Source organism: Macrosteles quadrilineatus, unplaced genomic scaffold (assembly GCF_028750875.1).
Source record: "Macrosteles quadrilineatus isolate MER2022 unplaced genomic scaffold, UCM_ALF_1.0 Scaffold_4__1_contigs__length_99947679, whole genome shotgun sequence".
Classification (NCBI taxonomy): Eukaryota; Metazoa; Arthropoda; class Insecta; order Hemiptera; family Cicadellidae; genus Macrosteles; species Macrosteles quadrilineatus.
In genome coordinates, this window is record NW_026542597.1 from 27,367,389 (window position 1) to 27,389,902 (window position 22,514).

General features: G+C 37.3%; 1 protein-coding gene across 2 annotated transcripts in view; it reads left to right on the top strand.

Moving 5' to 3' along the window:
* The first annotated feature begins 4,352 nt into the window (after positions 1–4,352).
* LOC128993378 (plexin domain-containing protein 2) overlaps positions 4,353–22,514 on the top strand; it is a 50,146-nt gene continuing 31,984 nt past the window's right edge. Inside the window, exon 1 of one of the 2 annotated variants that reach the window (XM_054417244.1) lies at positions 4,353–4,657. In XM_054417244.1, coding sequence (XP_054273219.1) covers positions 4,582–4,657 — 76 coding nt within the window. In that variant the 5' untranslated portion in view covers positions 4,353–4,581. The remainder of the gene's footprint in view (positions 4,658–22,514) is intronic. The other variant, XM_054417245.1, reaches the window with a different exon arrangement.

A 22,514-nucleotide genomic window follows, 5' to 3' on the forward strand; every position in this document is an offset into this window, starting at 1 on the left:
AATTATAATACAGATGTAGAAGAAACTTATGATATAAAGAAGAAGTGCTCAAATGTAATCATAGGTTGATATAGACCTTAATTGTCTTTGTTTGTAAAATACAATATTGCAAATCCAAACTCTAACGGACAATCGAGTCGGGCGGAGCACGAAATGAGTTTTGAGAAAAAAATATGCCTATATTTTAATCGGGAAAGTGAGTTATCAGCATGCCAAATTTCAACCTAATCCGACCAGTGAGTGATTGAACCCCAATAAGAAAAACAATCACACAAACTTTCACAATGTATTATGTTGTTAGTATGGTAACACTTTCTTAATGTATTTTTGTCTATGTTTTGATAACTAGCTGTTGTACCCGTGCTTTTTAACGGCAATAGCACGGGAAATGAATACCTTTTGATCTATAAATGCATTTTATTAAATGTTAACACATCAGCCAATGTTTTGGCCTATTGATTCGTCGGAAAAGAACATACCATATTGCTGATGGATGTCAGGTGCTCAATAATTACTCTTTGTTGAACAGACATTGGTCTTATAAATATCACCATTGACTATATATACCTACCTGTAGGTATATATAGTCAATGATATCACGCATTTTAAGTTTTTAGTACCGGGGGACTGAGCCTTGCTAGGTTGTGGTTTAAAGTACGTATAATCGTTAAAACCATTTGATAAAAAAATATTTTAAATATGATTTTCGAGAAATGATTTCATTACAATCCAAGACATTTGATTGATAAAATAACGACTCTGTAATACAAGCAATGTAGGCCTATAAGGTATTTAATAAGCAATCAGAATAATCATTAATTGATGTGTTATTTTACTTAATTTTTACATTTATTTATTTATGACAAAAATACTGTTATTTATGAAAACATATTTATGAAAACAGCTAATTATAAGTAAGCAGCAACAACAAACTGTGGTATGCTATGAGAACTGTCAAGGTAGGATTGTTTACAGTTGTGTTTATGTTTTTAATTTCATGAATAATTTTTGATATTTTATGCACTTTTAATCATTTGTTTTTCTCTATTGTTCAGATGAAGTGGTGGAATATTATGGCTATGGTAGATGTGTAATACTATAGTATACTGTAAATTTATAGAAGCAAATTTTATCAACATGTGTCCTCCCCCATTGCAAGTTCCAAGTTTGAGTTCAATATAACTGCAATAAGCATTTTTTTACTTATATGCCAACCCCGTATACGAAGGACGGGTACTCTGCTAGTAATTAATATAGCAATTGAAAGTTCTATAGCAAATAAGTTGTCACAAAAGTAAGTATATTTCATATTTCGTCTATCGTATTACCTTTAATGCGGCCAATGACGATATATGACGATATAGCGATAGTTAGCAACCATAATCAATGGGAGTACAATAAATGTTATGGGCATAAAAGTAAAAAATTGAGTCATTAGAAACCAAAGATCCACATTAATTGTAGGTAACATTTGTAAGTTTATTTGTTGTGAAAAATTAACTACAGCTTTACTATACTTCCACAGTCTACCACTGTAGGCCTACCGTTACTGTAGTTTTGTGAAGGTTCACTTTAGTTATCGAACACAAATGATTCTACATACTGTACAGTCTTCAGCACCTTCCAGTACTAATTCCTGTGTAACACTTATTTTTCTGTTTACTGTTTGGATCCTTCACAGTTCAAAGAGACTTATAACGAAATATCACACTCTTTACAATATCAACAAATTACTGGGCTGCGTATTCTTCATTAAATTTACCTTTACACGAACCCTCTTCTACAATACTTTCATTTTTTTATTTTATACCTACATGGCAGGACAATAAGAGCAAGTAAATTTGCATTTAGACAATTAGACTTCTAATAAATGTTTTTAAATTGTAGAAAATAATATACCTTAAACAAAAATAAATGAATATTAAACTAAAAGATAGTAACGGGTGACTAATCCTTGCTGAGTTTGGTTAATTACATTTAATTGTTAAAGAAATATACTACACAGACATGTTTTATTACAATACAAATATAATTCTATTAAATACCATAGAAATTTCATCGCAGAACTAATAACAACTTGAATAAGGTATGCAATTAAAAAAGCAATATTTAAGATCCTACTCCAGTTTTTTTAAACATTTATCATGCAAAATACGATTATTTTTATAGGTAAGGGGCATAATTTATCTCTCGGTACCGGTACCACACTAGACTTTTCGTTGATTAGTTGAAGCCGAAAACTGGTAAGTCCTATTGGAGCATAAATCTTTTACTGGAAAGATTATTATAATGAAATAATTAATTCAAATAATTATGTAACTAATTAGACCTGTCCATATTTTGTTTCAACTATAAAAAATAGTGTTTACAATTTGTACAATCTACCATTAAATACGGGTGAAACAATGAGTTGACGCCTGTGCACTCAAACGACACCAACTGGAAACACATTTATTGAAAATAATTGTTGTGCATTTGATAACAATATATCACTATTATTTAAACAAATTAAATGCTAAATTGATTCGTTTACGATAGCATACTTTTAATAAGCGGATTTAAAACAATTGCTTTATTTACACAATATTCGTCAATTAATAATCTGAGCCCTATCTATAATTACAGTGCCTTGTGATTCAGAACGCAACCCATATACATCACAGTTACGCAAACAGTATTTGAATAGTAAAGGGAGTTAATGTACAAATGTTGGTCAGTCGAACGCACGGGAATCGAGTAGTCAATTTTTTAAACAGTTTAATTCAGAACAGCTATTTACACATATAAAGACCAAAAAACTATGTCGTATAAGTCAATTCTCATATCTTCAACGATTAAGCGATAGTTTGCAGAACAATAAGTATTTTCAAACATGACTTAAAATTGTTACAACAAAACCTTTTACTTAGGTACACAAATTGAATCTCCAACAAAACTTGATTAGACGCAAATGTTTGATATACAGTTGAACATTTTACATTTTTTGATAAAACACATTCTTTGTAAGGAAAAAATTAAATTTCACTTGAATTAGGTTACAGCAGACATTCGCTAGTTGTGGGGAAAACTAAATATAATTTAACGTAACAATTTCAATTTAATTAAATTTGAAACTACCTGTTTGTTACAACAACCGGAAACAACTTCAAATATTTAGCGTTGGTTACTAGTACACTATTACAACTTAATAGTTCAGCTCAAATAAACCACGACAAATTCATTATCTTTTCATTTTTCAAATGATTTATTCTGGATTCTCTTACGGAGTAAACAAAAATTGTCATAAGCTATAAAAATAAGTTATTATTTATTTCAGACGTTTGCCAGATAATTTAGTATTGTTATTGTCAAGGTTAATACTTAAACCATCTTTTAAGAATAAAAATAAACACGTTATTTTACTTTTGAAAATAAATAGTAAACAATACCAACACTAGCCCTGCATGCCTTCAAAGTCCCATATATACATGTATGTATGAATGCGTGTGTATTTAAGTGTGTGTACTTGAAAATACTAATAAAAAAATATTAATTAAAATATCAATTAACAAAACAAATAACCATTAACGTTGCTGGTGACGACGTGTGTTTACGCCTTCAATCTGAGAGACGCAACAGTTCTAGCATTTTGGATGTTCCGATCTGACTACAGTAGTAGCCTAGCGTTTTGGAAATTCCGACCCGGCATAAGATCACAAGTTCCAAAGTGAAAAGGACAGTCTATTTCATAAGTTTACTTTAAGAAATAAATTTGTACTTCTAGTTATGACTGTACTTTTGGATCTTACGATTTTGGAACTTCCGATCGGCAATATTTTCTTTGGATCTTTTGATTTTGGATCTTCCGACCCGCTAAATAACCTTTGGAAATTCCGATTTTGGAAGATCCGATCGGCAATATAAACGTTGGATCTTACGATTTTGGAACTTCCGATCGGCAATATATTCTTTGGATCTTCCGATTTTGGAACTTTTGAAATACTCCCGAATAGATACCCATCTACATCAATTTTCCTTAAAGAGATCCTTTCTTTATTAGTAACTAAAAATATCAGAACAAATCATAGCTCATTGTCAACATTTATGTATGTAAATAACAAAATTAAATTGTCAACACCATTCTCCTGATTAATATCAAATAAACTAAGAAAAGACGGATAACCACAAAAAGTGAACATTGGGGCCTCATGAATTTTAATCAAGGCCGTCACATTTGTGACATTTAGAAAAAAAAACAGCAACAGAGGCACGGCACTGGAGGCACTAGAGCCAGAGAGGCAGACAGAAAGAGAAGAGAGGAAGAGACGGGACTGACGGGAGGAGACGGGACGGACGACGGACTACACGGAATACGGAGACGAACAGTGAACTGTGAACGTGAACACTGAACACTGAACAGACGAGGCCGAGCCCGAGATCGATGCGCTCAGACTTTCTTAGTTTGTTAGCGTTCGTTCAAATTTGTTAGTTGGACAATTTATTTGACATTCTTGTGATCTTGAGCAAATTTTGGTTTGATTATAATTTTAAAACAATTTAACATCACACTAAATCACCTGTGCAGTGCATTGTGTTAAGGAAATGTGTAATTTATTTAGTGGGGTTATCCCTGTTTTCTGGATATTAATACCATACAGCGGAATCTTTGCTTCTACAGGTACGTGACCTTGTTATATTGTTGTATACTGTAGGCTACTGGTTAAGCTTTCCAACAAAACCTACGTAAGAGTATCTTAAAAAAATAAAATGACTGTCCTTAACTTACTGAGTGTTTGTGGAAATTATTTTCATTTTGAAAGGTCAAAACTAGGGTAAGTCCTAGGCCTATTTGTAGCTTACTTTTCATCATTGCATCTTGATAAGTTATTTTAAAGACGTTCGAATAAATTAAACTGTATGCATGAGAAAACATGTTTTCTAGTTGTGGCCTAAGCTCCATAATAGGCCTACGCCTACTTTGAATACACTCATCGAAGTAGGCTAGGCCTACCATAAGTTAATGCTATAAATTATAATTACCCAAGTTCTTAGGCTATGTCTAGGCCTGGCTGCACTTTAATTAACGTCCTACACTCATTCAAATGAAAAGTATCACTCTGGGGCATGTGGGGGCACTCTACTTTTCCAAGTCTAGTAATAGTAAATAGTAGTGGGGGCACTCTGCAGCATGTGAAAGAGTCCTCCTGTACCAGAAGATGGTTTTGAGGATCATGACAGGGGCTGAGTATAGGCAACACTGCAAACCTTTATTTCAAGAGCTTGGCATCCTGACAGTCTATGGGAACTACGTGTTGAGCTCCCTCCTCTACGTAAAAGAGAACTTAGCTGATTTTCAAATAAGAGGGCAGCTTCATGGTCACAATCTGAGAAACAACAACCTGATCTCTATTCCCAGATGCCGCACTTCTAAAGTGAAGGACAGTTTCCCACTACTGGCTTGTAAAATGTTTAATAGACTGCCTGAGAACATTAAGAACCTGGAGCCGAAACTGTTCAAAAAGAAGTTAAAGTCGTGGTGTTGCCAACAGAGCTTTTATTCCTTGGAGGATTACTTCAAAGCCCAGTTAGTTTTTTAATATTTTTTTATGCCGCCTGACACTCAAGTTAATTATTAATAATTATATGTTGAAGTATTTTTTATTTGTGAGTTTTATGATATTTGTATCATTAATGACGCGACCTATCCAGAAATGGTCAACGGTCAAGAGGATGGTAATTATGGTAATTATGGTAATTATCAATAGGCCTATAGGCCTAAGTTATATATAATTCAATATAGGTATCTATAATTTCATTAGTACTTAATCTCACTTAATATAGGCTATCGAATGAAATAAGTTGTGTGAACCCTGGCAATAACTCAGCAACAAGTAGTGTGTGCGCCTTATAAAATTTATTCTTGGCCGTTTAGCAGATAGATTAGACTGCGTACCATATTACCGATAATGTCACCAGACAGAGGACACAACAGTATCAACAGGTTATCATGTACCTGGGGAGTAAGTTGTTGAAGAAAAGGGGGGGGGGGTAAAGTCAGCAATAAGTAGTGTGCGGGCCTGATAAAATCTATTGCTGGCCGTTTTGCGGTAAAATTCGGCCACTATATTACCGATAATGTCACCAGATAGAGGACTTTTTAACGGACGACAGTATCAATATCATGTACCTACCTGGGGAGTAAGTTAGTGAAGAAAAGGGGGGGTGTACAACCTTGTGCAGCAATGCAAACAACATGTGACACAACTGGATTCTTGGCAGTTTGCTATTTTTTTAACATTAACTTTTTTTTACTGCGGTCCCATGATGCCTTTTAACTCTGTTACGGTTTTGAAAATAGTTATTCATAGTCCAGAAGTTCCTATAAAACTGCTCTCTTGTGTCTATTCTGTGTAGTCATTATCTAGAGCTGTTTATATTTTTTTAATAAAAAAATTAAGAGTGTGGACTTTGTTGTTAAACTTTGTAGCCTTACTGTTTACGGTAATGCAATTTAACATCAGATAGGCTAAAAACCCAATTTATTTGTTTAGTTAAAATGGTTGATATAAAATTCTTTGATTTATTTTTTGACATGATTACCCATAAGATTAACATAGAGAACGTCAGAGCTATTGGCGCGAAGCCCCAAATGGTTTTGGAGTACCGTAAGCATTTGTTAATGGGAAATATGAGCCATCATCGTGACAAATTTCAGCCCATTAGTTAATGCGTGATTGAGCCCCGAACTAATCTAACAAACTTTCATCTTATATATTAGTATGAAGTATGGTTTTAATCGGTTTAACCAAAGTTTTTGACTTAGTTTAGAAGCTAACAATGGTTTAAAGACTAAAAGAACTCATTGTTCTACTACCGGTATCTTCAAAAATGAACAATGAGGCTTTGTTCGGATGGCTGAAGATTGCTGATTAGACAATTGGATGTCCTGGGACTGAGCGATTACTAGGGTTCAATTACCGAAGACCCTAATCAAATGAAACTGATGACTGCATTGTCAATTGCTGTTATTGTTTCCTATGACCTCATCTCTACTTTTCTCTTACCTATCCATTTTCTGTCATACATGTAACCACCACAGTTTCATTAATTTAGGAATTACCGGTAACTTAACTATGAACGCATTTAGTAATCATCGGTTAGTGTAGTTCAGTAGAACTGTTGTGTCGTTACGGGTTTGACCTTTTATCTCTATCTTTTGGTTGTGGTTGGGTTGAGTGGTTTATGCGTTATTGAGGATGGGTGTACAGTTGGGTTGTGGTTTTCGGGCAGGGTATTTTGGTCGTGGTTGGGTTGGGTGTTGTGAGTTTATTTATTATCATAAGTATTGGGGGGGGGGGGGGGGGGTTTAACTTAAATTTAATAATACAACAACATATACCAAACTCATTAACAGGGTAACACCATTCTTTGAACATACTATTCTACACAGAAACACACAACGTATTAAACTAAACACTATTGTCTATTGCAAACTGTGGATAGACTGAGGTTTTGGTCCACGACAGGCATTGTTTATGGTTTGGTTGCATGTGTCAGGGGATTATTAATCAGGGGGATTGGCGAGATGGGTGATGCTGAGGCTTGGGCGATTGGTGAAGTAGGGCTGGAAAAATTTTTAAAGCATCTCGGATGTGCGGGCACGGTGTTTGAGGAAATTCCCTAAAGGTGGAATGGAGTGGGCAGTGTAGGAATCCTTATTTCTGGTCCAAGGGGGGAGGTGGGAAGCTATCCTCAAGGCACGCCTCTCAGTAGCTTCCAAGCTGGAGATAAGGCGTTCAGGGGCTGTTAAGCGAATAGGGTTGGCAAAGGTGAGGACAGGACGGATTACGGAGGAGTACAGACGCCTGAGCGTCGAGGTAAAGCAGGAGCGGCGGCGGTTGTTTAGGACTCGGAGAGCAAGAAGGCGGGTAGTGGCTTGTTTCTTGGCTTCACAGAGATGAGGACCAAAGGAAAGGTTGGAGTCAAGCTTGACTCCGAGGTAGGTGCAGGATTTCTTGAGGGACAGACGGACGTTGTTGAGATGAATGGGCTCAGATTTTGTTCTTTGAAATCTACGGGAGTTGGAAAGTTGGGTTTTAGCGGCGTTGATAGTGATACGCCATTTCAGGCAGTAGGAGAGGTAGTTTTGGAGGGTGGTTGTAGTCAGGTGGATAAGGGTGTCATGGCGCCGGTGAGAGGTCCAGAACGCAGTGTTGTCAGCGAACTGAGGGAGACCACAGGAAGTGTCAGAGGGGCCATTCGGGACTGGGGACGGGAGGTCCCGGACATAGAGGATGTATAGGAGAGGGCTGATTGCCGAGTCTTGCGGGACCCCGGCATGGAGGGTGAATGGAGTGGAGAGGGCACCCCGATGATGGACTTGGGCAGTTCGGCCGCTGAGGAAGTGGGATATCCACCGCATGACTGCAGGGATGAAATGGGGAGGTTCAGGAGTTTTACACGGAGCCCATCGTGCCAGACGGTGTCAAAAGACTTTTGGACGTCCATGAGGGCAAGGATAGTTGGGCGGTGAAGGGAATGTTTGTTTGGAGGCATGTGACGACCCACAGGAGTTGATCACACATGTTGACTCTGGGACGGAAGCCTGCTTGGGTGTTTGGGAGGAGGCCAAGGGAGTTCAGATAGATATGGATCCTGGTTGACAGAATTTTCTCGAAAAGCTTGGAAAGTTTTGACGTGAGACTGATGGGTCGGTAGTTAGACGGGTTGCGATGGTCTTTGTGGGGTTTGGGGAAGAGGATGACGTGTGCGTGCTTCCACGCCTTGGGGGAGTATCCTAGAAGAAGCACTGAGGTGTAGAGGGTGGTGAGCAGGGTAATGAGGACTGGGGGAGCCTTCTTGAGGAGAAGGTTAGGGAATTTCATTACTTGCATTGTGTTATATAAAGCCTACTCATTCAAGACAAACAATCTTAACTATCCAACAACTAACTTTTTAGAACAATATCTTGAATCATAGAAAAACATTTTGCTTCTCCAAAACCTTCCAAAACAGTCCAAACTCCTAAACAGCAGCAATGGAATGAAATCATTGGCCCAGGACATTAACAAATTTTGTTGAAGTGACAGAAGCAAATGAATCTGAGAAATTGAAACTTCTTATCAATTATGTGCTGCCTTAAATAGGCTAAGTTTGCTAATTTAAGAGTTTGCTACAAACTTTTACCGAGTTAGTTGAAAATAAATATTTACTATTTGAATTTGGATTGGCGTAAATATTACAATGAAAAAAAGCGAGGGAGTCTGGATAATTTAATATACTAAATACCCCCGCCGCAACAAACCTGCAGACTAAGCGAATTTCCATATACACAGCTGGAATTCCACTAAATTATTCCCTTAAAATTGTCAGATTTATTTCCTATTTAAACATCATTAATATTAATGAGTACTTAGGTTTGCTGCTACAGGGAAGAAAATAGGGGGGTTTTATTGAAATATTAATAGCTCAGTAGTATGAAGTAAACAAAATTTCAAAATTTCATTAATATATGTCCATACACAAGCAAGCTACAACTCTGTATTTATTCTCCATAAGAATAACATGGTAATTTTAAATTTACATTATTTTGTGATTTTTCCGTAACCGTTAGGCATGCAACAATGCTTCAATATACTAAATTTTTTGTTTTTTTGAGCTCTTCAAAATGGTTTAGAAAGAAATTGCAAAATTTTATGTTTTCAGGGTGAAAAATTAGAAAAACCCATTTTTACCCCATAAAACCCCCCATAAACCCCTGTTCCCATAGTCCAATCATGCTGGTTCGCGAACTCGTTCGAATAAACGTAGGTTTACACGTTTGTACCAAATTTCATCAAAATCGGATCATTTTTGCTCGAGCTATCGCGCTAACGGACACACACACACACATATATATATATATATATGAATTTGAACGGATGGTGTTTTTGGCCTCTAGGGACCTCAAAATGAAAAATTAGATCGGTCTCGGGTCCAGGTCTTACCATGAGTACTACGGTAATAGCTTATTCCCTATATGGGAAATTCGCTAAAAAGTGTTTCTTAACGTTAGTTTTTTGTCACTGGCAAATTGCATCTGGCTTCAGAACTGAACTTGCTTGGAATCAAACCAACAGTCTTTTAATTTGGACGCAAGCACCAGTGGTGTAGTAGTTGTAAATTTTACAGGGGTGCCCATCCCCCCCTAGACTCATGACGCACCCCCCCCCCCCAATTGAGCAACAGCCCCCCCCCATAAATGATGTACACAAGAAATGAGAAACATTATTCCCCCGCCCAGCACTATTTGTAAAACTATAAAAGAAGTTTTATATTTTTTTTTAGATATTTAAAATTCAAACCCAGTTAATCTATATCAATAAAGTTATAGTTTTTTCTGTACATTGCTCAGAATTATACATATTTTGTGTTATTTATGTTTTATACATTGAAGAAGTTGAAACATGTCTTATCTCCATTTATGTCCGTCTGTCACGGCCCAGAAGGCATTTTTATGCAGCCTACTCATGGCCTACTCTAAAGAAAACTAGAGTACCGATTATGATTCTAATGGTTTAATTGTATCCACAGGATTGGCGAGAGAGTCCTTATAGCCATTAAAATATGGCCTCACTATTTTGAAAATAAAATAACGGACAATCAAAAATAAAATTTTGTGTGATTTTTCTAGTTTATTTTCTCCATGTTTACTACATACGTCATTAATTTATGAAATACTAATAATCTGTTAAGATTACACGTCATATTTGAAATTACGAACAGCTGTTTTGATAAAGATTCCTTTTCCTAGCTGTCACTGATATGTTTACATAAATGTTCTTAGGCCCTAAATACTGTGTAGGCCCTAACCATTTCCGATCACGTTTGTAAGCAAATCCAAAACCAAGTGAGATTAATAACCGTGTGGCTTTGGCTTACATAACGGGTTTGATTTATCACGAGTACTAATATGAAACTGTAAATTAAATTAAATAACTAGCCATCATCTAGGTCGGGAACCGGAGATTCTGTGTGTATCAAGTTGTACTTGAATTTTGATTACATGGAAAAGACCGTGAATCAGTGTTGTACAGGACTGGAAAACTTATTTTTCTATAGGCCTATAAATAAAATTAGAGTTTTATAAGTCACCTCAATTTAAGGAATTTTGTATTGCCAGAATATCCATAACGAATTTTCAGCGTCTTTCTCGATATAACGATCCCCTCTCCCTCCCTTTAGAAACATCACAGCTCCTTTGATGAAAATGAAATAGAAACAACGCTTGCGCCAACAATCGTCTGCTCCGTTATACACTTCTGTCTGCTGTGCGCTATGTTACAACAGATTTCAGATACAACAGCTGGGGAGTGATGACGATATAATGCTTGTACACTGTGATTGAGTGATAACCATGGTAACTTTAGTAAGGCTGTGATTGGCCAATGAGTAGGCCTAAATATGGCGACTTGTTAAATTTGTGTATGAATTGAAGAGAAACCTATTAATGAACAGAAGAACAAAGAAAGAGAATAACAAGATTGTTCTCGTTACATTCTTTTTTAAGAGTGTTTTAATTATCTCTAAATATAATTTTACACTTTTTTATTACTTATCTATCAATTCCTATGCTGTGATACAGCACCTATCGGTAGCCTATCTGTCTATCATGAGCAGTACCTTATAACACTTTCTAAAGGTTCCTTTAATATTTACGTTATTTATAGCAATGTAATGTTTGGCTAGTGATTAGTTGAGTTTGAGTTAGATACAATTTTAAACGTAGCCGTTTGTTCAACTGAACCAAGATAAATGATTTGAAATTTACAATAATAATGATTGTGCAATATTGAATTTCATTTATACAAATGTAAATCGTGACTTAATGGCTGTTTACAGCGTTTTAATGAGTTTGTCATCTGTTTTTATACTATATTGGATTAACCGTATTTTTCATTCCCCCCCCCCTCTCCCTATTAACTCAGGTAATCGAGTATACACAATATAGTGTAAAGTATAGTAGCCTATGCTACTTGCTACTTGATTGTACTGTATTTTAACGAGCTTTATGTCAGCAAAGCGTTCTGCTGTGTAGCTGGACGTGTCTGTACCACGCGTTATCTTTTATCTATCACAGCAGTTGAGCCCTCAGCCATCCCGTGCGCTCTCTCTCTTAGATCTTACGTCTTGCTAGTCTTAAATAATAACTTTCTACACAAATCCTAAACTATCCCAACATCCTATTTTAACTAATTTAATTCAATAATATAACTATTGTCTTATCCACTTTCTATCTGGCGATTTTGTAATGTATTTTGGATTGTCGTCACGTTGAACACTGTTGCAATTAACTTTAGCCCCCCCCATTTGAATTTTTTGAGCCCCCCCAAGAATTTCAATGACGCAGTCTGCGTCACGGCCCCCCCTTGTGGGCACCCCTGAATTTTACATCGTTGGAACGCTCGCCAATGTCCAAAAACTGACTAACATTTTAGGATTAAAACAGGACTATTGGAAAAACAAAATGGGAACGCCGCGCGCCACCACACCACTGACGAGCACTCACTTGAACTTACTCAGATTCTCGTGATCAACGTGAGTTATCAAGGAATATAAAAACCTTGAATACGTCCAGTTTTGAATGGGAAACCCGTTGCTGGAGAATTACCTGTAGCAAGTGTAGCCTCCATATCATCGGACACTTCTTATCTATACAAACAATTACCCACGACTTTTCCCTTTCCAATTCTGTCAATGGTTTAATCCGGTGATAATCAATCTGCTTTATGCATGCAGTTTCTAGAATCCACATCTTAGGGAATTCCCGGTCATCGTCAGTGGTTTGTATTCATTGGTACCGGTCAGTAACGACGTTATAAGTAGATCTGTCATGACACACATACCTGCCGCCGGTGACGTCATCGTATGACTGGAACGTCCCGCGCTATTGGACTTCTCAGAGTAGGCGTGTGGGTCTTGACATGATTGGGGCTGTACGAGGATAAAGGTCGGTCTGTTTAAGGATTAAAAGTGTGCTAAATTTGGGCTAAATTCCTAAACGTCCCTTCATTTTCCTTAACGATTTCCTTTTCCTCGATTTAACACAGAGTGTTGTACATGTGACTCTTACTAGTAGTTTAGAGTGCGTTTTAGTTACAACCAAATGTTTTCTTTGCTATTTCAGGGTACATTAAATTGTGTAACTGAAGTACAGTGACAAGTAATTGCTTGTAATTAGATAGTTTGTTCTGTTAAAAAAGTCGTAAGAGCTTAATTACAAGGAAACGACATGTACGTCTACCAAACAGAACTAACCGTCCTCACTTTCAACTCCATAAATGTGAAGGAAGAATGTCAATCCATGGTTTAACGTTGTTTTTCAACCCTGCGAATTTGTTCGTCATTTCAGGTAGTTCAAAGCCGTTCCCAGTGCAAAAATGGACGGTCCTATAATACTACAAGAATGGCGTCATTAGTTCTCTTTGCGGTCGGATTGTCAAATAATTGGTTAGAATCACGAGTTATTCATGACAATTTATTTTGTACCATTCCACCTCCCTCGACCACCTGGTATTCGGCATTCGTGGTTGTAGGTCGAGGCGGGCCGCCGCCGTCGTAACCCTACAAGGAAGTCACTACGAATGTTGTCTTACAAGAAAGCTGTCTCCGTTTGTAATGTAACTCCGAACACAACAGTGATGTGGTGTAATAGCTGCAATCACCTTTCAATCCCATTGTCATTGACTTTGGATAAACCAAAAGTAGAATTCTCATCGTACTGTTTAATGTGAAGCCTCTTTTAAGTTGGGTGACGTTAAGTGCGCGGATGTTGACTAAATGGTAGGCCTACTCTTTTATTTTACAAGAATTTTTTTTTGTGGGATGGGTATTAATATGGATTTTATATTTAGGGTGTTTAAGATGTTTTCTTTGCTGTTTTCACTATGCTACAATTGTAGGAGACGAGCTATAAGGACAGTTTTATGTTGGTTCGGTCCGGTTTATGTTGCATTTTGTTTTCTAATTTGTTTCTTGGTGTTTAAAAAAACTCATTCAAACCAAAAAACAATTAAACTATAGGCTAAGCTTATCCTCTTGTATTATCACGAAATTATTAAGAGCAATTGGTAAACTTTACTTCAAAACAGAAACATTTAGGCTACCAACCTACAAAAAATCTGGCTTCAGATTTTACGTTGGACGAGTAGTCCACTTGCAGTGTTATATGTAAATATATTAAAAACCACATAAATCACAATAGTTAAATTCGTTAACTTGTATCCGATAGTTGTTTGACCTGCATAATCCTCGGCTTTAAATTAACAACGAGTCATTGAATACGACGCAGTAAAACAGCCGGGAGTACATAAACTCATAGCTCGTGAAATACGCCACAGAACGAATTATTAATTATCGGTCCATTAAAATTAATATGGCCGCTAACTTTAATTGGCTCCATTGAGTGATCTTGAGGGCGATGTCCTGTGATTCACTCTGCCGAAGAAGGTTCAAGTGATGACGACAGGGATGACTGCATCGAAACGTTGGGTGATTTTATGGTTCCCTTGGTTATATTGACAGCTGTCGTTAAAAGGAAATTAGGAAATCGATTCTACTAGCAGTAGTTTCTTCGTTCTACTACTGGTTACTCTTTGGTTTCAATTTTTGGGATTTTATTAGATGTTTAAAATTTAGGCCTAATTTGTTTATTGTACTTCAAATTGAAGTAATGGTGCTTATTTTTATGCTATGCTGCAGCGAGGTCTTAAATGCGTTCTGTTTATTTCGCTCTCGCGGAAAGGTTAATCCATTCTTTTTGTCTATGGTTAATCACAGAACGAAGTGATCACGGCAATGACAACTGAATCAGAACCTTGGATTGTTGAGTGGTTTGTGTGCTTGATATGTTTTACAATCTTGGATATTGAATTTAACACGGCTTTTGTTAAAGTACACATTTTATACAAAAAGTATACAGTTATACCCTAATGATAAATTATTTTATCTCGTGAATGATTTTCAAGTTTATCTAAAACAGGGTAGATAGATAGGCATATAGTATCTGTAGATAAAATACTATCTTGCGCTATCTCAGAAGTGTGTATGTTGCCAATAGTTTATCTTGAATTGATAAACGTTGACGTCATGATACGTCCAAATTAAAATAATGCCCACTATCGAACTCGATGGTTTGAGGGTTTTGCATGAAACATTATTTAAATTTCTACCCTAGTTTTAATTGCACAATCAATACCTTCATTGGCTATATCACTTTGAATTTGAAACCTATTTTGATTATATATTGGTTTGTTGGTGGTGGATAAATTGGGAAATACAGCACGTCTTGGTCAAGATCGAAGTCATTTCAAAAGATCCTTAGGCCAGTAAAAACATGTGACATAGTTAATGATTTGTTGATAAATCATACTTCCACATGAAATCAATAAAGAAATGGAAAACCTTCAAGAAGATAATTACGTTTGCAATAGTTCAATAATGGAACATAAGAAACCACTTTTCCTTCAGTCAGCATAATATTCCACAAGGAAATCGCAAGGTACTCTGCGATGTCTGATGCAGACGTAATAATTACTCTTAATCCATGATTTGTTGCGGATCGACACAGGAAAACCACTTGATATATGTTTCTTTTATTCCACTGTAACGTAAGATATAAATTTTATTTAAAGATTGTATTTATAATTGATTCCAATTGTGTTTGTTGCGCCAATTCAGAAGGTGGCTGGCGTTTGAGTTTCGCATGAATATGTTTGTATTATTATTGAATTCGAGATATAATCAGCGATATATACAGACTGTCCCAAAAGTCCCGGACCGGTTTAATATTTTCTAAACTACAACAGATAAATCAATAACAGTTTTCACATCAACACCACACCTAAAGATCTACTTTTTTAAGGAACTATAAATTTTCTGTCATACCATGGGGACGTCCCGCAAGGAGTCAGAAGGAAATCTTAAATAGAAGCATAGGTTGATATGCACATCAAATTAAAGACCTTTACTAGCAGAATATAATGCCGCAAATTTGAACTCAAACGGATAACTGAATAAAAAATGGCAGCCGATCAAAGATTTCTCGAATCCACCATTTTGAATCTTTGAACGACTGCCATTTTTTACTCAGGTGTTCTTTTGAGCTTGAATTTACGGCATTGTAATCTACTAGTGAAGACCTTTAATTTGATGTGCATATCGACCTATGCTTACGTTAACAATTTTCTTCCGATTTCTAGGGCTGTGCCCCCGAGGAGTAAGCGTAAAATGGCAATGCAAATTAAATGAATCTTTGAACCACAGTCATTCTTGACTCGGTTGTCCGTTTGAGTTCAAATTTGCGGCATTATATTCTGCTAGTAAAGACCTTTAATTTGATGACATGTCAACCTATGCTTCTATTTAAGATTTCCTTCTGACTCCTTGCGGGACGTCCCCATGATGTGACAGAAAATTGATATTTCCTTAAAAAAGTAGATTTTTAGGTGTGGTGTTGATGTACCAAATTTTATTGATTTATCTGTTGTCATTTTTTAAATATTAAACCGGTCCGGGACTTTTGGGACGGTCTGTATATATGGATATAATTGTACAGTAATAGCTTTCATGGCGGTAAGGAATAAATACTCAAAGTCCTTATGGAGTTTGAAGCACACTGGACAGAAACTGTGTAGGCCTATAATTTTTCATGACATGGTAATTTAACGCAAGTATAGTACTAGTACTCAATTGCATTAATTTTGTAAATTAAAGTTTGGTGACTTAACGAATATTAGCTTTTGGACATTTGGTTCTTCGTTTCAAGAGATGAAGGTAAATTTGTTACACAACTTTAGAAACCTGCAAGGAACCTGATTTTTACTTCGGTCTAGTTAAACATCTCTCCTATCCCCTCCCTCTCTATCTCGCTTCAGATAAAAGATAAGAACTAAGAAAACAAAGTTAGATAGGTAACGATTCAGTTGTGACAGTTTTGGTCGATAGTTGAGCTGTATCCAAATATTCACACTTCAGAGACGTAACACCGCACAAGAAGAGAAACAACTCTGATTCAGCAGTGTTTAAAGTGACCCTGAAATATCTACAGAAATAAAAAAAGGGCATAGCTCCGTTTCTGTTCTCAGTAGGCTAATTCTGTGGCGTAACCACTTTTCTCGCACGTTAAAGTGGCCAGTTCATGGGTGCCTTTTGATGTGGACGTCTATCGAACATTTGGCGGAGGATGTATTTTGTATTCGTAAAAAACTTACAAAACTCACTAAATCTCTTATCTTGGAAGACTGTTGATACTGGGTGGGAGAGGAACAGAGGAGTCACCTAGGTGCGCCGGAAGTTACCGCACATTTACAACATCCGGTCTGGGAGATGCGACCTGCGACCGACCAGGGGGACAGATAGGAGGTGCAACTGCGAAGTCCGCAACTGATTATTGGCTCAATTCCTGCACTACACAGATCACCAAGTCATCTTTCCGACATATAGTACTACTGTACAAGGACAGACTAAGTAGTATAGGAATGGAGACTTGTAAAGATAGGTAGGTCCATTGACCACTCAAAGGGGGTACTCAAGGGGGGTACTCAAGGGGGGTGTAGTCGATGTTGGAGACTTTTAAATTACAAGTGTGATAATCCGTGAAGGGCGCATGTTTAATTGAACAGCTTACTACAACAGCTGCAAATGTATTTACCAAAGAAATCAATTTGACCATAAAACATAGTATACCTCTCTCTATTCTGTGGTGATAGTATGACATGAAACCAACATTATTACTTGATCGCATACCTGGTTTTTACTTAATTTATTGCAACGGTACAGTGAAACACTGAATTTCACAGGGTTAGGAGCTCTTCGCCATATACCAAGTGATTGAAAACACAATCAAGCTCGAAACAAAACCTACACGTTTAATTTAGACATACATTCAAAACTTCACAACAAATTCGCTTCACAACAATGTTTCGCACCCTTCGAAAACCATTAAAGTCGCGCGACCATTCGAAGCGAATCAAGGCCGGGTTTCCGCGAGAAAAAAATCCAAACAGACGCGAAACGCGGGTATGATTAGTGGTGATTATGTAAGAATGGGCGTTTGATCTGGTGGGGGAGGCGACGTCCTTGCCTGGGGCTGTCAGGCACAGCAACAAGCATCAGGCATCAGGCGAGCTCTACAGGCGAAAGTGGTCTACGTTTCTGGGAATAGGTGATTTGGCTGCCTACACGAACGTTGAGACATTTCTAATCTAATGTGTCGCAATAAGGCGAAAGGTGAGGAACACACTTTGGTCCACATCTGGGGAGTGAGAGATTATTGTATTTAGGTGGCACATGAGGGAGGAGGGTTATGGGAAATAAATTGAAAACTAAGTTCTGAGAGGTTTTAGATATTTTATTGGGTAAAAAAACAAATCTATAGTGTTGTGCCATTATTAGTTCCTCGTTGTTTAAATCTCTTAATGTAGGCCTGATAAAACTATTCAGGGTTGCCATTTAACCATAGACAAATATTTGTCTATGATAACAAAATAATAAAATCTACCTGAAAATAAGAGTAAAACATTTTAGTCAACATCAGCTAGGGAAGTTGTCAACATTAAACACACCTTAAAACTTAGCTTCAGATGCACAATATGCTTCGCAAATACAGTACAATACAACAAAATACGTTATTGGAATGTTATATTCCACCACGGCTAATTTATTCAACTCATTTTGTGCAACTTGACTATAGTGTTAAGAAGTCGGAATCATATTTCCCACCATGGCCGTGATGGCGAAAATTGCTTTCTTTTCCTTAGAGTAGGATTCCAGGGGGGTAGAATTCCGACGATCATTTAACGTTAGTTTTCAAGTTCCTTTAAATTACTATCGCCGAATTTCCGACTATCCTTAATGACATGACAGTTACTTTCTAAAAATATCCATGCATCATTGTTGGTAATTACTTCTTATTAACAGCATCGTACAAGCTCGTTGTACTTGAGTGCTTGAAAAATTAGTAGGAACCGCACTTGCAATGATGTTAGCTAAAATTTTGCGGATGGATTTATTTGGTGTTGTTCTATTGTATATACCGGCAACTAAATAGAATAGATCAGGGGAAAATAATCATATTTGGAAGTTGTATTGTATAAATTCAGTGGTTCTCAATTATTAATCGGTATCTGAACTGAGATATGATTTTTAGATATACTGTAGTGCCATTATTGAATGATGAGTTTAATGGATTATTAGGTAATTTTGAAGATCTGAATACCATCGTTTATCGAAAAAAAATCGGAGTATGTGTGTCTAAACCGAGAACATTTTTTCTTCACAGGTTTCCAAAGCGTTTTCGTAGCTGTTATAACACTAACATGTTTTACTGTACATGGTGTTTTTTAAACGAAACCTAAATTACAAGTACATATTTTATTCACTGTTTGGGGGCAAAATACATTTGGTAGCCCTACATCATTTACTTAAACCTTCTTCCTTTACTACAATTTTTATTTGGTTGGTTAGTTGCTCTAAACTCGATTAGAAGCCTTATTGCGTTGACATAAAACGAATTATTTATTTTCAATCTATTCTTCTACAACATAATTCTTTGAGATTGCAAAAACGCCATGTTGTGTCTTATTCACAATACGCAATAGCACACCTTGTAGACAACAATGAATATATCAGCTGATCGGCAATGAAGTAAAGGAAGCATGTTTGCCAACTTATGAGCTTGTTTTGTCCCTAACAATGTCTCTGTACTTGGGGTTGCGTTAAAACACTCCGTATCTACTGTGGTAAAATTGTAGGGATCCAATGAAACGATCAACGCCTACTGCCCACTATTCGAATATACGTGAGTTCTCGATCAAAACGTAGATTAGATTTGTATATTTTTTTTTATAATCTTTGCACCTCTGCCCAATGATGTTCTGAGTTATGTTTCTCCCCCCTCCTACAGCTGTTTGGCGTTGACAGCTCCTGCCTGATAAGACAAACTCATTTGTTCACCCTCCACTCCACTATCTGACTGTCTCTAGCAACTACATCTGAACAAACATCAGCCCAACCTCATCTTGTTTTCTACAAACTACTGTAATTAAAACAGGACATTTCAACTGTGGAATTTCGAAGAGCTTCTTTCGGTCGATCTTTGCGAGTGGAGATTTGTCAACGTCTATATAATTTATTTGCAGCGCCGTCAATAATCTATTATGAAAGACTGTAATTGAACTCTTCTGTTGTTTTTGTGAAGATTTGTCGATCGTGGAATGTTCAAGATTTTCCTTCGCTGAGGCTATGCTAAGATGGCTTTGTCAATTTCTAAAATGTTTTTAATTAACAACACTCAATAAACCCCTGTGTAAAGCGAATATTTTTCGAGCTGTAGTTATGTGGAGGTAGCACTTTTGGCGATAAATGCGTATAAGCTAGTAATTTATATTGATATACACATCACTAACATTGACTTCTTCTTCTTCGTGATGTTCCAGTCCAGTGAGCTGAAACCCTACTGGACTGAGGCTGTAGGACTTTGTCCCCTCCAGCCAAACTAACATTCAGATGATCCAGTGGTCCCTAAGGATGATGAATGTGTAGCGTCAGCTGATGACGTTGTCATAGCAACGCATTAAGTTAGTCTGATCTTTGTTTTTCTACAGGAATGTACACACAATTTAACTCTTATTAAAATACTTTTCTATTACTTATTTGGTCGTAATTTTATTCTATGTACACGAACAACCACGACCAAAATGGTGACCCCGACTACAACCGTTATCTAAAGACTTATTTTCTTTGAAGAGTTTAAATCTTTTGTGTTTCCTCCTTCGAACGATGTCATTAGAAGACCTGCAGACTCAACTCGCCGAACTTAGAACTGCGAATGAAGAACTGCGTCAACGGATTGGACAACCCAGCACTTCTCAAAACATGTCGGTGAACAGAGTAGCCGTCAAACTTCCGCCCTTTTGGCCTGAAAGACCAAGTCTGTGGTTCTGTCAAGTTGACTCGCAATTTCTTATATCTGGAATTACCAACGACGACACCAAGTTTCACTACGTGGTCTCGCAATTGGACACAGGAATTGCTGCTGAAGTCGAAGACATCATAACAAACCCTCCTCAAGGCGACAAATACGGACATCTAAAAAAGAAACTGATTGAACGCCTCTCTGCATCCGAAGAGCAACGTGTGCGGCGGCTGCTGAGTGAAGAGGACCTTGGAGACCGCAAGCCTTCTCAGTTTTTGAGGCATCTTAGGTCTCTTGCGGGCTCGACTCCCCTTCAAGACAACATGCTTCGTCAACTGTGGCTCAGACGACTCCCTCCTCATTCACAAGCCATATTGACTACGCAACTTGAGCTCTCCTTGGACAAACTGGCAGAACTGGCTGATAAGATCATGGAGGTAGCTGACATTCCTTCAGCACCTGGTATTTGTGAAGTCTCTTCAGGTAACACTTCTTTATTAAATGCAATAGAATCCCTCTCTAAACAAGTTCAAGCATTATCAGAAACCAGAGTACGAGATACACAGGTGAGACCTAGGGGTCGTTCCCAGTCTCGTGGTGGATCAGGAAACGAACCTAATCCCTCTAAGAACTGGTGCTGGTACCATAGAAAATTCAAAAACAATGCTACCAAATGTCTTTCTCCGTGCTCTTTTCAGGGAAACCTCAGCAACAATCCGTAGAGGCCGCAACGGATTGTTCAAATGCTGGTGGCCGTCTCTTTGTGATGGACAGAAATTCACGAACTAGGTTCCTTATCGACACCGGGTCTGATGTGTCGTGTTTTCCTAAACGCCTTATCAAATATAAACGTTTTCCTACTAGCTATTCACTAAGTGCTGCCAATAACAGTGAAATAAAGACTTATGGTACCATGCCTCTCACCCTTAATTTAGGCCTTAGACGTAATTTCCCTTGGAGTCTAGTGGTAGCGGATGTTTCAATACCTATATTAGGTTCAGACTTCCTTTCACACTATCACTTATTACCCGATTGCAAAATGAAATGTTTGGTTGACAAGAAAACGGGATTGAATGCCGAGGGAATAGTTTCTAACAACAATCAAACTAGTATTAAAGTTATATCTTTCTCTTCGCCATTGGCAGAAGTTTTTTCTGAATTCCCTGATATTATTCGTCCTCCAGGCTTACCTCGTGCTGTGAAACATAAAACAGTTCATCATATAAATGTTACACCTGGTCCTCCTGTTCACTGTCGACCACGTCGCTTACATCCTCAAAAATTGAAAGCTGCCCGGAAAGAATTTGAGGAGATGGTTAAGCTTGGTATTGCTCGACCCTCTGAAAGCCCCTGGTCCTCACCTTTGCACATGGTGCCTAAAGGTGAAAATGGATGGCGTCCTTGCGGTGATTACCGCGCTTTAAATGCTCGTACTGTTCCTGACAGATACCCTGTACCACATATTCAGGATTTCTCGTTCAATTTAGCAGGCTGTACGCATTTCTCTGCCATTGATTTGACCAAGGCTTACCACCAAATTCCCGTCCACGAAGATGACATCCAAAAAACAGCAATCACCACT